Here is a 17,048-nt window from a genome sequence, read left to right as displayed (position 1 = left end):
TTGTTGCCAGACCGTACTGGTCACCATGCGGCTGACACCAGGGTTATAGAGAGGCAATTATACTGCGGTTGCCACGCAAATACCCTGCACTTGACTAGGGAAGCTTATGTGACAACGAAATGTATACCCCCCTTGTGTGACAACAGAATGTGTAGTATTCCCCACCAGCGCAGGGATTAGTGAGTTGACATCTACTCCTTCATCTGTGACCATGACTGCTGCATTTTACTAATTTCCATCTGAAGGCACTATACAAAGTTATTTTGCGTTCCCCCCCACCTGCCAGTGGGGAAGAGCCCAAAACTTTGCCCATTGATTATAGAGCAACAAATATACCCATGGACTTGTGGTTTGAATCCTTCAGCAGCTCTTGGAGCCTCCAATAAAGTAATACAATTAGGAACTTCTAATTCGGACAACCTCGTTAATCCAGAAACGTTACAAAATGGAAAATGAAATTGTGGAAATAACCCCAAATTACTCACAAAGCCAATCTGAGGAAGTAATGATGGAACAAACTCCAATTGAAAGTGTTGATGACCCTGAAGAACAAAGACGGGAGACCACAAAATGGAAGAATAGAAGCAGAACCGGCCTAAAATTGGACCGAGAAACGCGCAGCACTAGTGAAGCCAAGGAACCACCAGAGCAGCACAAAGGTATCGAAGACCAAAAGCAGGGGGACAGACCCCCCATTGGACCCTACCCTTCCCCAGGGGACAGTCCTGGAGCAGGTCTTAATCTTACGAACAGAGTTAGAGACCATTATAAAAGACAATAGCAGTAGAATATCTTCCATGCTAAGAGCAGAAATTGTCCTACGATGGACAAAACTGGAAACAATACTGCTTAAAACAAATGAGGAGCACCAGAAAGCGATTGCAGTTCTGGAGGTCCTCCGAGCGGATAGTGGAAACCAAATGCCACAGCGCCCCCCCCCATCCTACGCACAGGCGCTGAGGACACCGACCACAGCTATAGCTACAAATGAAGCTGACCAGGCACAGCCAAAGAGGAAAACCCTCTTAAAAACTCCAAAGCTAGTAATTGTACGACCAAAGAACGGGAAGCAAGAAACAACAAGCGAGGTTATCAAAGCTAAAATCATGGAATCCATGAAAGAAGACCTTAAAAGAACACGGATAAAGGCAATTAGAAAGATGAGGAGCACCGGAATCGCCATTGAGATGGAGACTAAAGGAGAAATACAAGCCATTATGCAAAACCCCAAGCTGGCAACTCTGGGACTGCAGGCGGAACCCCCTAGAAGGAGGGACCCAACGGCGATCATATTTGGTCTGCCCAAGGACATTGGCCCGCAAGACCTAGTAGAGGAAATCTAATGAGAGAAACCTACAGGAGATCATGCCAGACCGGGAGTGTAAGGAACTTATAACCCTGAGGTACTCAACTATGTCCAGAGATAATAATGCTCGAAATTGGGTTGTGGAATTTACACTAGATGTATGGCGGACTGTGAGGGACCTGACCCGACTTTATGTGCAATGGAGCTCACATAGATTCAAGGAGCATGTGGTGGTGCCAAAATGTTACAGGTGTCTGAAGTTTGGCCACACCACCCACACGTGTGTGCAGAAGGCCTCGACCTGCGGACACTGTACGGAAAAGGGGCATGAGTTCAGAAACTGCCCAAAAGTGCCCATGTTATATTAAAGCTAAAAGAATATACCAAAACAGAACCGATTATGGGGTCATGCGGTAAAAAAATTATAACTGCACAGAGGTTAAAATTTTCCAGCACAATGCGCAGAGGGCTAAAGCAGTTGCCGCCAGCTGAGACTGAAGGCCGATGAGGAGAGGGCTGATATCCTTCTAATTCAGGAGCCATATACTCATAGTAAAAAAGTAAGAGGCTACCCTTTAGCCTACAAGCTCATCCAAAATGATGATGACACCCCATGGGCAGCAATAATAGTGCGAAACCCTAACATAATGGTGACGAAGGTCAGACAGCTCTGTTCGTCGTGGGCAGTCTGTGCCCACGTGATCTCGCCAATTGAGGACTTCTTTGTGGTCTCCTTGTACTGGCGACCGGGACAGGATATCACTCCAGCTGCGAACTACCTGCAGCACCTCCTAGACATATTACCAGAACAAAAAATAATCATTGGATTGGACATCAACGGCAGATCGCCTACATGGCACAGCACCACAGAGGATAGAAGAGGGATCCACAACGGGGAGCTCCTCGAAGACTTCCTCTCTGGATCACGGCTGACTGTCCTAAACAAACCGAACCAGCCCCCAACCTTTTGCAACCTACAGTGGGAGGCGACGATTGATATCTCACTCGCCACAACCAATTTGGCCTCACATGTCGCAGACTGGAGGGTAGAGGACTCCTGGACCACATCAGACCACCGGGTAATCACCTTCCGGATCAAAAGAAACCTTGCCAGAATTTCAGCAACTAAGCATCAGCTCAATAGGTTCGCCATCAACAAAGCTGATTGGAACCTCTTTGAAGAAACACTCACTGAAGCAGTCCACTCTAGATATCAAGAAATCCAAGCGGAGACTGAGCCGGATGCCCAGCAACAAAAGACTACGGATCTCATAACAAATGTCACCCAAATTGCAATAAAAAGAAAAAATCCTATGCCCGGAGCGGTCCCATGGTTGGTCCCTGGAGCTACAGGAACTGAGGAAGGAGGTAGCAAGAAGAAGAAAGGACTTCCAGCGAGCCCGCAGAACGTGGCCGGCGCATGAGGTAGAAGCACTAAAACAACTATACAGGATAGCAAGAAACCAGTATACAGACAAAATTCAGAGAAGTAAAAGAAACACATGGGAACAACTAGTGAAAACAATGGGAAACAATGACCCCTGTGGAGTGGTGTACAAGGTCACTACAAACAAACTCCCTAGAGGTGAGGTACTCACAACAACAACAAGAACTCCCCAAGGCCAGCTAACCACTACATGGGAACAATCGATAAACAACATTCTGGATACTATCTACAGGGAGCAAGTGGCACCGAGAACTGAACGACAGCGAGAACTCTGCCACCAGAATGATAACTATGATCCAGAAGCACAGGAACCCCCCCCTTTCACCTTGGAAGAGCTGCAGCAGGCAGCAGCAAGGATTAGAAATAAAAAGTGCCCTGGCACAGACCAGATAGAACCTGAGATCATCAAACGAGTTGTTGAATTGGCACCCAACCTACTTCTGCACCTATATAACTGCTGTCTTAAAGCGGGATACTTCCCAAAACAGTGGAGGACAGCTAGCCTAAAATTAATCCTCAAATATCCTGGCAAGAACCCTGGACAACCAGAATCATACAGGCCAATAGCGCTCCTAACCTTGGCAAGTAAACTCTATGAAAGACTCCTACACAAGCGACTACAGCAACACTATATAGCAGCAGACTTAAATGCACCAAACCAATATGGCTTCAAGCCTGGATCCTCCACAACAGTCACTGTGAGGAATCTCCTCATTGCAGTAGAAGAATGCCAAAGCAAATACTTCCTGGCCATTTCGGTAGACTTTTCCGGGGCGTTCGACTCCCTCTGGTGGCCAAGCGTCCTTGGCAGACTCCGACAGGTGCAAACTCCAACAAAGCTCTTTCATGCCATCAGCTCCTACCTCTCACAGAGAAAGATAGAAGTCATAACCCCTTATCAACGATTAGTCAGAGAAGTACACAGAGCATGCCCGCAAGGGTCAGTTTTGGGCCCACTGTTGTGGAATTTTGTCTTTGATGAGTTCCTGCGTATCGACTTGGGAGAAGTCAAGTCACAGGCATTCGCCGATGACCTAATGTTGACAGTGGCAGCTAACTCCAGAGCCCAGTTGGAAATAGCAGCAAACAGAGCCCTCATCACTCTACAGGAATGGGCAGAAGTGAACTACCTGGTAATATTGCCCACCAAAACAACATCTATACTCCTCAGGGGAACCCTTGATCCAAGAAGACCCCCACAGATAAAAATAAACGGAGCCACAATCAGGTTCACCACCGAAATGAGATATCATGGCATTATCCTCGACACAAAGCTTACGTTCAGGCTACACCTCATACAACTCAGAAAGAAAATTAGAAACTATGCTGCCATGGTAGCCCGAGTCACGCGACGAGACTGGGGACTAAACAAAAGAACACTGGCTCTTTATTACAAAGCCACTTTTATCCCCATAATCACATACACAGCTGCCACGTTCTACCACAAAATGATGACTGTAGCCAACAAAAGGATCCTGAACTCAATACAACGGTCAATATTATTGAAAATAATGCGAACTTGTAATACAGTCAGCACAGAGGTTCTGGCGGGAGTCTTGCCACTGGATCTGGAAATCATTAGATGTGGCCTGACATATTACATAATGAAAGGGATTACCATTACCTTCTTGGGGCATACAATAGAACCGGAAAACGGAGAAAAACAAGAGAAAGCACAATTGCAGGCACACCTGAAACAAACGTGGCAGACCAGATGGTCCACCTCACACAAGGGCAAGGTAACGAGGAAATTCATCCCCCTTGTAGAAAAAACCAACCCGAAGTCACCTCCACCCGGGCCTCTACACAACCTTCATGCTGACTGGCCACGGGCCCTTTAATGACAAACTCGCCACTCTGGGTATACTCCAAGATCCAAACTGTCCTTGTGGAGAAAGAGAAAGCTGGGAGCATCTGATATACCAGTGCCCCATATACGAGGACCTGTGGGGAATCTTCATAACGAGACTAAGATTTATACCCCAATGGCAAGAACATCACCTATTGGATTCAAGGGACGAATACCAAATCCTGTCCAGATTTGCCTGGGACCTCTTCACAAGAAGAAGTACTCGAAATGCGATCAGGAACTGACGAGAAGTTCTACTGAAGAGAATGTCGTAAGCAAAACCACACAAGGACAAGACATCTTGGGATGTCTTGTCCTTGTGTGGTTTTGCTTACGACATTCTCTTCAGTGGAACTTGATCATTGTAGATGAGAGTCATACTCAATGTCCAATCCTCCTGAGCACTCAAAGACAAATTGAGATAACCCAACCCAACCAAACAATGATGGTGGATGCAGTGCCTGACTGACAGTGATTTGCCATCAGCTGAGACAAATAAGGAACCAATCTCTCCTAAGAAAACACAAGGACGGGGCTAGCCCCATAAATGATGCAACTAGAAACGATAAAACAACGTGCAGCCAAATGCCATATGGCGACCTGAAGAGGGCACCCTAGCCCCTTCATCTTTGAATCACACTTCTCTGGGGGGGAAGGGAGGGGGACAGGTTTTTCCCCTCGTCTCCTTGCCACCCCCACTTTTCCTCTCTAGTGGTGCATGGGTCTGCCCCACTGAAACCTGGGGCCACCTTCTCTTTTGGCCCCATACTTCTGCCTTTCTCCCCCCCTATTCTTCACTCTCCCTCCCCTCTCTATCTGTACTCTAGCGAAAACCCCACACACCTAAATTTAAGCATATCAAATCACCTTTCGCCCATATTTTGGCCTTTTCAAATTCAAGCGACACCACTATCGCACAATCGATTAGTTAAATTTTTTTTTTTTTTTTTTATATAGGTCCTAGCCACCGAAATCTCAGGAAACTACGCGGCAGGACCTGCCAGAGTAAATGAGTCTGCCTCCACGGGGCGAAAGGGGGGCAGCGTTGGCCCTCAGCAGAGGTCCAGCAGCTAAATGACCAGATGAACAACAGTGCACGACATCACACAGACAGATACAAAGCCCACACACTTTTAAATCTCTGGCATTTCCCAGTGAACTGGTACACCCACAATGAAAGCAACACGGAGATGGGGGAAACCCCTGGTGCCGTTAGACATCAATACACTTTCACTACTAATACTAAATGAATTTAAAAACATGAAACCAAATAACAGTCATAAAGGAAAATTCAAACTTGCCAAACTCACTTTTAGCTTGTGCCCTTGCTATTTTGGAGATTGAGTCAAGCCATTTTTCTCTGTTGTGAATTGTTTTACTCTCATTAGCTCCTTCAATCTGTTTTCAGAATTCCACGAGTGTTAGTGCTGATTACATGACTCCTTGCTGATGAGATCACAGTATGCTTAAGTAATATTGCTAGCATTGTCTCAAGATTGTCCCCAACAATCAAGGATGTTTATTGAGCATTTTGAGCATGATGAAAACTGCTTTTAAAATATTTATAACTTTGTGTTTTATTGAAGGCAAAATTCAATAAATTGCTCTTTTTGGCTTCTTCTTTATATAATGTAATATTATAGAGAGATGACAAAGTTGAATTAGCAGTTATTGGGTAAATATTTAGCATCTTTTATTTCCTTTATGATTTTGTCTAAAACTTCCTTCTGTATAGATTGAATAATTTCATCCCATTAGCATACGATGCAAGAAAGCAAGCTTATGCAGCATCAGCCAAAAAAAAAAAACTCCCATTTCACCCCTCCATTCGTTCCAAATGCCTGTTCAGCTCAGCCTTAAATTTATTTAGGCTATCAACTTCCACAAAAGATGGAAATCTGTTCCACCAATCAACTATCCGCTGGCTAAAGGCAAATTTCCGCACATCTATTCTACAACTGCCTTTCCTCAATTTGAATCTGTGTCCCCTCAGGTTCATAATCTGAGCAAGAGGAAGAATCCCATCAGCATTCAGCTTGCTCAACCCATTCAGGGCCTTGTCACTTCAATCAGATCACCTCGCAGGTGTCTACTCTCCAGGTGCTGCAATTTGCAGAACTTAAGCCTTTCTTGGTAAGAGCACCCTTTTGTTCCCCTCACCAATCTTGTTGCCCTTCTTTGTACTCGTTCTAGCAACTCTACATCCTTCCTAAAATGAGGCCTCCAAACCTGTACACAGTACTCTAGGTGTGGCCTGACCATTGCCTTGTATAATGGGATAATCACCTCCCTGTCCCTGCTAGCAAAATTCCTTATATATCATCGACAAGATTCCATGACCTGCCCTGGCAGCCCATCTACACTGATCAGCAAACTTCATATTTGACTGCACAATTACTCCCAGGTCTTTTTAACTTTCCACTTCCCTGAGTGTAGTACCACACAGTTGGTACGTTTCTCTTCGGTTATTGCTACCCATATGCAGTACTTTGCATTTGTCAATGTTAAATTTCAGTTGCCACTTCTCACCCCATTTGCCCAACTTATCTAGATCCAGTTGGAGTAGCATACTGTCTTTACTGTTGTTAACAACCCTGCCAACCTTTGTATCATCTGCAAACTTGGACATTAAACCTGATATACCTTCATCAATATCATTGATAAATATACACAACAATGGACCTAACACTAAACCCTGCGGAACTCCACTAATAACATTTGTCCACAAAGAGCTGTGTCCATTGATTACCACTCTCTGTCATCTCCCACTCAACAATATCATTGATAAATATACACAACAATGGACCTAACACTAAACCCTGCGGAACTCCACTAATAACATTTGTCCACAAAGAGCTGTGTCCATTGATTACCACTCTCTGTCATCTCCCACTCAACCATCCCTTTATCCATTGTAGCAACTTACCCTTAATGCCATACTGCTCCAATTTGTACAGCAGTCTTCCAGGTGCAACAGTATCAAAAGCTTTCCTGAAATCCAAGTATATGATTATCAAAATTATTCTTGGCATTCAGTTCCTTTGCAACCACATCATAGTATCCAATCAAATTGGTCAGACAAGACCTCCCTTTAACAAACCCATGCTGTGTCTTAACTATTACTGCAATCTTGTATAGATGATCCTGAAATGCTTCTTTAACCAGTTGTTGCTGTTATTTGGTTTTTAGGAGCATTAGCAACTAAGGCCATGTTGCTCTGAGGATATGCGGTGGTCATTCCCTGACCTTTCCGCATCCTCCGTATTTGGTGGTCAAGGGCTCGAACCCCAGTCTAATCAAGAAGTGTGTGGTATGCACTGCCGCTCTTGCTCACCTGGGTACGGAGGCGCCCTCTTTTACCAGTGATTCCATTATTTTCCCCGGAACACAATTTAAACTAACGGGTCTGTAATTACTTGTGTCACCTTTTGAACCTCCTTCGTGAATTGGTGATACATTTGTACACCTCCATGGACTGGTGGTGTGATGCATTTGCACACCTCCAGTCCATGAGGAGCTCCCTTGAGTCCAAGGAAGCTCTCATAATTATGGCTAAGGGTTTGCTTACTTCCTTTGCTAGGCGCCTCCGTAGCCAGGTGGGCAGGAGCAGCAGTGCGTAGCACACGCTTCTTGATTAGACCAGGGTTCGAGCCCGTGACCACCAAATACGGAGGATGCGGAAAGGTCAGGGAATGACCACTGCATATCCCCGGAGCAATATGGCCATAGTTTAACAAATAGATATTTATTTATTTACAACATCAAATGTGTACAATTACCAGGTAGGAACCTACGTTCACTTGTCTCCAGTGTGAAGACCCCTGTCACACCTGTCTTACGCAGCAATGTAGTGTACCGTATCACCTGTAGGGCCTGTAACAGTTGCTACGTAGGTGAGACATCGAGACGTCTCCAGGATTGCCTCACGGAACACGACAGAGCAATCCGGCTTGCCGAAACTGACCAGTCCGCGCTTGCAGAACATTTTTGGGCTACCAACCACGATCTTGACCCTAAGCGCGACTTTGAGATAGTGGACCACGCGCGACACTTTCGCCACCGCCTATGGCTAGAGTCACTAAACATAATGAACAACCCTAAGGCATTAAATCGCCAGAAAGGCATGCGTATACATCCAATCCTGGAGACAACCATTTTATTGATGAATGATCACTGGCGCAAGGCAGCACACGTCCGTGCTACAACAATGACGAATGAGTAACGTGCCACACTTTGCTTGTAATGTATTCAAATTTGTCAGTTGATAAAGGGACACGAGTTCCGAAAGCTACTGAAATATTTTATTTTATTTTATTTTATACTGGGTATACTTTAAATAAATATCTATTTGTTAAACTATGGACCCCAGTACTCCAGGCCCATTTGTCACTATGGCCATAGTTGCTAATGCTCCTAAAAACCAAATAACAAACAAACTTCCTTTGCTGCTGCCTTTAATATAACTGGATAGATACCTTATATCGAGGAAGAGAGGTAAGATAATGAATTTTTTCTTGCCAAAAATTGCTCATATTCTGCTTATCAGCTCTAAATTATCTAAAAGAGTAATGTTATCAGTATATGCCAATCTTGTGCTGAAGATATCTCTTTTGATTTGAATAATGCCTAAAGAATCTAAAAAAGTCAGCACTATTCGTTGAATTATATGCATTTGTGTATATAATTTGTACATTTGTCAAACAATATGCATTTGTACATTGCATATGCACATGTACAAATGCATATTGTTGCTGATTTAATTACACTAGCCAAAAAAAATATTTTTTGTCATGAAAATGAAAATGTGTGATTTCTGGAGGAAATAAACACGCTGATTCCAAAAAAAGTCTCTATCACGTCTACATCAAAAGATATCCCAACATTATATGATAATACAGCTATCACTTCTGATAGCTGTATTATCATATAATGTTTTCGCAAAGTCTTGTTTTGTCAAGAAGGAATAACTTCTTATCCTTAAATGTTGCTTCATGTTGTATCTGTACTTGTTCTTCCAGTGCAAATCCTTTAAAAACTGTCTTGACATATTGTTAAATCCTTTAAAATGTCTCCTTTGACTAAAGTATCCTCTCCTATACAGCAGGATACCACATCCTACATGGTAGGATGTAGGTAAAGCACACACACTAGTTTATATGAATATAGAAGCCGGTCATGGATATTACTGGATCCATTTTTTATTCTTCTGCTGGAGATATCTCTTTTGATTTGAATAATGCCTAAAGAATCTAAAAAAAGTCATCACTATTTGTTGAATTATATGCATTTGTGTGTGTGTACATGTACAAATGCATATTATTGCTGTTTTAATTACACTAGCCAACAAAAAATATTTTTTGTCATGAAAATGAAAATATGTGATTCTGGAGGAAATAAACACGTAATGAAAATATGTGATTCTGGAGGAAATAAACACGCAATGAAAATATGTGATTCTGGAGGAAATAAACACTCTGATTCCAAAAATTGTCTCTATCACGTCTACATCAAAAGATATACCAACGTTTAATGTCAAAATAAAGGGATATATATACGTATAATTCAAGTTTGTAATATAAGTGTAAAAATATATTATACGTTCTATTATGTTTGGAGGATAGATTTACAACCCTGAGAACATATCACAATCAGTTAATACTTGGAAAACCTTGGCACAGCTTACAGAAATCCTCACCAAAAACACTAAGTATGCTCTCTTAAAATTGTAAATTGTTGCATCAGAATTTGAACCTAGGAACCATAGGTAGAAGTTTGATTATGTTTATCACAACAAAAACCGAGGCCAGAATCGATTGCTAAAATTAAGAGAATTAGCTTATATCTGTTGAAATAAATTAGTATGTCATACATTACTGCTAGATTATGCAAAATTGGCATATTTTTGTAAAACGTAACTCCCTTTATATTTAATAACTGTGACATGATGTGAAACTGTCGTGGTGATTTCCGAAATCTATGCATAAAAATTGGTTAAAAACAGTATTTAAGTTTTTGGAGGTAAAAATCATGTTGGCTAGTGTTATTAGTACACATAAATACATACGACACTGGAAACACTGTATATTTTTAAAAATTTTATCAGTTGTTCAGAGATTAAACTCAAAAACATGATTTCAGCTATTGAAAACATCACAATATTAGAATAGCATTATGGGAAAACATTTCAGTTTTAGTTATCAGGGAAAACATGTCAACAACATTTTGTTTCAATTCTTATGCCATCAATGACATTGGATGATAGTATGTTCTTTAAATGTGTAACATACGAGTTTTGTTATAAAAAATTTACAGAATGGGCAGTTTGAGTTTTGTTCAAAATGCTGAAAATCAAATCTGAACTTACGGAATTCTAGATCACCAATCACAGAATGGTGATCATGGAATGCTGCTGAACGTATGGAATTCTAGATCACCAATCACAGAAAAAGCAAAAAAATTTCTAGATTAGTTCTTTTAACCCAGCCATATATCACAACAGAGAAAAAAAAGACTTTTCAAAGGATCTCTGTTTTGCCTTAGTAAAGAGCAGTATCCCTTTCAATAAATCCATTCTTAAGCAATCCAGTTTCAAACAATTTTTGAAAAATATTATAAAAATTAAAAAATATATTCTAGATGAATCTACTTCAAGAAAGAATTATATTAATGTTATTTATAATAATATTATTCTTCAGAACAAGCTTCTATACTTTTTAAATCAGAGAAGATTGTTCTGCTTTAAAATGATTTTAGATGATAAACACCACAGATTTTCAGTGGACCACATTGAAAAATGTATTCTTGGTTAATGTAACAGTTTATTCCATTGTAAAATGATCCTTATTCTAAAACTTTTCATTAGCAGTATCTTTATAAATACTGAATATAAAGAAATTAAAATTCTATTAAATGTGATAAACTGGCAACAAATTATAAAAATTTTATTTCATATTTGCATACATATTTTTTTTTCCTTTTTAGCCCATATTATTCAATGTCTAGTCATTACATATTTGAATTAGGTTGTTGTCTTCTTATGTTAAAAAATGCCCACATTTGGGTTTTATCTTCACTGTGTTGAGTGAAATTTGAAAGGAACTAAAATTGAATATCCCACATGCTGCGTGGTTTGTCTCAAAGTGACATAAGCAACACTTGAAGCAAGTAGGCACCTCCGTAGCCAGGTGGGAAGGAACAGCAGTGCGTAGCCACAAGCTTCTTGATTAGACCGGGGTTCGAGCCCGCCGCCACCAAATACGGAGGATGCGGAAAAGTCAGGGAATGACCACCGCATATCCTGGAGCAATATGGCCTTAGTTGCTAATGCTCCTAAAAACCAAATAACAAACAAACAAGCTTGAAGCAAGTGAGCATTTCCATTGGGATACTCATGCATCAAAGATGACAGTAGCATGCTTTGGTAATTGGATGGGTTAGATGCATCTAATTTAAAATTATTGTTTTTCAACAGGACATAATTAATATGCATGAATAGACTTAAGAAAATGCTAGGGTTTTTTTAAATTTTTTTTTCTTTTGGTCCAACTTCACTAACAAAATAATGAAGTAGATCGATCAGAAACACAATAATTGAGGAATTCATTAGTTGCCATTGATGTCACATGTATAGATTTTGTTTAAATTATTAAAAAACTGCTCTGGCATACTTTATCCATAGGTGTTTTCATCATTGGATTAAGGACCTAATTGGCCAGATCATCAGACACTGCATCATTTTCTGTTATTGAAATTATTGTACTAATGCTTACTTTTTGAGTGCTACCAGTGTGGTACATACATATTTCTTGGAACTGATACCATTACTATCTTTCACTTCTGGCTCTGACAAAAAAAAAAAAAGACTGAAAACAAAATTTCTAATTTTGTTTAAATTATTTTTGATTTAAACAAAATTTTCTAACTTTGTTTAAATGATAAATTGTTGCTACTTGTTATTATTCTGTTTCCAGTGTCAAAGTAAATATAATCCTTATAAATTTTTAGAAATGAAAGAGTTTGATAGTGCACTAACTGATTGCATAATGTGCCTGATTATGTAAATATTTTTTGTGGAGTTGCTTCTAAACTGATTTCAGAAATGAGTGTCAGAACAATTTACAGCTAAGTATAGAGGTCACTAGTGAGCGTTTACCTTTTAACTGGGCATGCCAATGTTTTTTTAAGGATCACAGGTGCATTGTACATCAGGACGGTGTGCATGTGATCTCTTCCATGATACGAAGCCAAAGAATGTCGCAATTGGAGGTGATGCCATCTCTCTCTCTCTCTCTCTCTCTCTCTCAACCAATTATTGAAGCATGCTAGCTTCAATAATTGGTTGAGAGAGATACCACTAATTGTAAATTCTTGTTTTTCATCAAGTGTATATAATAATCGAGAACAGGCTTAACTAGATTTTACACTTTTCCTGTTTGCACAGTAACTAACAGAGTTTTCTGCAATTTTCAAAGAAATCACATTTGTTGAAAGGTATTGGGAGTTTCAACTGTGTGGACTGAGTAGACAAAGAACACAAAATCACTGAAATCGCTCTTGTGTTTGTGTTGCTTTCATACATCATGTTTTTCATGTGACCCATATGTGTTAATATAAGAGGAGATCTTATATTAACACGCATGTATACAAATAAGCAAATGCTTATTTGTATACATGCTACATTTTAAAACCAGTAGTTCTGTAATCATTAAGAATTAAACCCTTGTTTAACGTAGCATTTCTTCTATTCAAAACGGACTCAAGAATCACATAAGGTCACCTCCCATTGTCAAGGGATGATGTGCCATATATTTCAAATTAATATCCATCCTTTCCCCTGTGACGAGTTGGTTGGCCTGATCCTGATTTGGCTTGACATGAAAAACTTGTTCTTGTGAATGGAGTTTTATTGAAAAGAACTTCATCAAAAAAAGTATAAAGACCGACTTGAATATATCTTTTTATTATTATTATTATTCAATACATTTGTAAATATTAAAGCAAATTAAAGTTATATGAAGTACATTTTATAAATTTTTTAATGGATTTTCAATTATTTTTATTTTTGACTTTAATATCTATCCTCTTATGTCCTCCTTTTCCTTCTATTTTTTCTTCATTTTTACTTCTAGTGTATGGTAATCCTAGACATAAGTGAATTTCTACTGTTATCTATTGATAGTCAAGCAATGGAAATTGAAGTTGATAAAATTTTTAAATTCTTGGTTTAATTAAGAATCTGTTACAATGAATGTTTCTAAAATCACCCAACATAAGTTCTTCTTTATAGGAACTAAAGATTATTGGTTATACTCATTCTACCACTCCCACTGCTTCAGCCACTACTGTTGCTACTAACAGTGCTACAACTAGCCAGAGAACACGGCATCATAGTGCCCCTTCTGGAGATTCTAATTCAGAGTCTCTGGCATCGTCAGAGGACTATAGCACTTTTGATATTGTTAAAGCCACACAATATGGTATTTTTGAACGCTGTAAAGAAATTATTGAAAGTGGCTTTAGTGTTAATGATCCAGATTCAGAAAATGTCACACTTCTACATTGGGCAGCTATTAACAATAGGCAAGACATTGTCAAGTATTATATTTCCAAAGGTGCTGTTGTTGATGCTGTTGGTGGTGAATTACAGGCTACTCCATTGCATTGGGCCACCAGGTAAGCATTTTTAGATTATTTTATACCACTAAACTGATTAGATTTTTTTAAAAAGTTAAAAACAGAAATCAGGTTTTTCATATTGAGCTTATTTAATACACTGCTTTTCATTGAAATTGCCCCAGCTAGAAAGATTGGACAAATTTTCCCAAAAATTTGCATGCATAATGTGTCTTATATATATGGATGTCAAGTTTGTCAAGTTGATCAGCACAATAGAACATCCATTAAGATTTTGTTGTTTTTAATGCCGTAAGATAGTAATCTACTGTGCTATAACAACATGTAAATAATAATATTTTATGATAGAATGCTTAAAACTATGATATTACTTAGTACATTTGCATCATTACTACATACAATAGAGCATAAATAATCTGAACTAACTGGGACCGGGGGTAGTTCAGAATTCTGATTTGTTTTTGGCGCCTCCATAGCCAGGTGGGAAGGAGCAGCAGTGCGTAGCACACGCTTCTTGATTGGACCGGAGGTCGAGCCTGTCACCACCAAATGTGCAGGATGCGGAAAGGTCAGGGAATGACCACCACATATTCCGGAGCAATATGGCCTTAGTTGCTAATGCTCCTAAAAACCAAACAACAACATCTGATTTGTTTGTATTTTCGAACTTGTCAAAAATACTGTTCTGGAGACTAATAAAAAAAAAAAGGTTAAGCTTAGAAATAAAAATTCAATAAAATAAAGATTTCAATGGCTTTAAAATCTGAGGGATCGCTAATATTTCGTTAAAATCGAGCTCCTTTTCACACAGCAAAGGTCCAGATATGGGTTCTCCTAAATTTCATCTCTGTGTAAACCACAAATAAAGGCATCTTCAAGGGATGAGTCATTAGCTGTTCTCATAGTTGGTTTTTTTTTTTTTTTTTTTTGTTTTTTTTATGCACCATCTGAAATCAAGTTTCGATACGAACTATAAAATTTTCACCTTGTTGTTTTTAATGTCTGTTATGGTTGACTTTTCAACCTTGTAAAATTTTACTAACAAGATCTGCTTTCTCACTTTGAAAGTGTTTAAAATCTCAACCTTTGATTCAATTGCTAAAAATTTCCACTTTCTTTTAAAAAATGAAGAAAACTACAATACAGTAAAATAAAACTTTGTTGAGAATCTTTTTACTCTGTATCTTACTTGTGCGTATCATATTAGTTGCAATTTATGCATGCCATGTTCTTTGTGATTGATTGACGCTTATCTTTTTTTTTTACTGTTTTAGATTTTACAACCCAAAAAAAAAGTCACTGAACAGAAATATCAGATTACAAAGTGTGTTGAATAATAGATTACAAAGTGTGTTGAATAATAGATTACAAAGTGTGTTGAATAACAGATTACAAAGTGTTACATTTAGTTAGTACTGTATGTATATTAATATTCTTCTGATTTTCACATATCATTTGATTTTGTTAATTGGTAAGGGGGGGAAAAATGTGTAAATTCATGTTTTATATCTTCATTTTTATAGCCTATGGATAATATTCCTCCGATTTTTGCTTATTAGAATTGCTGTTTAATAGAATCAAAATTCAATTTGCAGATGTGATCACAATAACTGGTGCTTATTGTAATTATTTTATGGTACCAGCATAAAAAAAAAAATGATAACTGCTGACTCATTCGGATTATTGACGTTCAGATTTTCGACGGTCTACTGTAGTTGAATTTTTTAGACAAACCGAAGTTTGTGCATTGCCGTCATTATTGTAACATCTCATCTGAAATCCTTCACATCAGAACATAAGCGTAACCTACCACATGTGGCTTGGATTATATTGTATGCAAAGTAAAATAGGAAGAAAAGAATAGAGGGCAGAATGAAAAAGCATAGAGAAAAGTGAAGAATGAAGAAGGTAAACAAAGGAATTAGTTAAGCCAAATCAGAAGTAAGAGAAAATAGATAGTTAAATCAAGGGAGAGTAAGAGAAAAAAAAGTTAGTTAAATCAAATTAAACAAATTGTGAAGAAGTTTGATGATGTGTGAACAGTGCACAGTTTACCAAAACCTATTTAGACCTTGTATCTCATATACCGGATGGTTATAAAATGTTTCCCTATTCAGGAGACCCTAGTGTCAAAACAGTTAGAGATAATGCTGTGAAAATCAGTGAGTATGTCATTTAGGGGAGTGGTCTCCAAAAGGGGGCTGCCCGAGATGATCCGTGGAGTGATTTGGTAAGCAGAGTGAGCAACGCAATCCTTCCATTTGGATCAATGTACCTATGTGAGGTGACTTCCTCTGCAATGACTATTATTAAAACCACGTTTAGAAATAAACTTAACTTGGAACCAGATCTTCGGGTAGCTGTGTCCCAAAATATGAAACCAAGACACACAGCAATAATGAAAAATATTCAAACACATTGTTCCCCCCAAAAAAATGCTGTTGATTTGATTTATACCAGTTTGTACTTTAATTTCAATTTTTTTGTTTTATATTTTTGCATTGAATTAGATTGTGATCTTTTGTGATCCTTTCAAATTATATGTGATTCTAGATATAATGCTTACCATGTAAATCATTTATATATAAAACAAATAGTGTTACATTACATTTACTACACTTGTTACATTAATGATTTCTTTTAATTTTGTGCTTGAACTTCAATTTAACTTTGTTTTGTATTTTTTTATTTGTGATCTTTTAAAATTATGTGATTTTTATTTATAAATTAAAAAAATATTAAACTTATATATTTAATTTTTTTATTCCAGGGTGCCCGCTACTCCTTTTAAGTAAAATAAGGGTGCGCGACCA

General features: G+C 38.7%; 1 protein-coding gene across 1 annotated transcript in view; it reads left to right on the top strand.

Moving 5' to 3' along the window:
- Positions 1 to 17,048, top strand: part of Hip14 (palmitoyltransferase Hip14) — a 329,449-nt gene that overhangs the window by 22,988 nt on the left and 289,413 nt on the right. Inside the window, exon 2 of the mRNA XM_090386835.1 lies at positions 13,889 to 14,274. Within this exon, the coding sequence (XP_090242961.1) occupies positions 13,889 to 14,274 (386 nt within the window). The remainder of the gene's footprint in view (positions 1 to 13,888; positions 14,275 to 17,048) is intronic.

Source organism: Mastigoproctus giganteus, chromosome 12 (assembly GCF_048544385.1).
Source record: "Mastigoproctus giganteus isolate SK-2022 chromosome 12, ASM4854438v1, whole genome shotgun sequence".
NCBI lineage: Eukaryota > Metazoa > Arthropoda > Arachnida > Uropygi > Thelyphonidae > Mastigoproctus > Mastigoproctus giganteus.
This window is presented reverse-complemented; position numbering and strand designations above follow the sequence as displayed.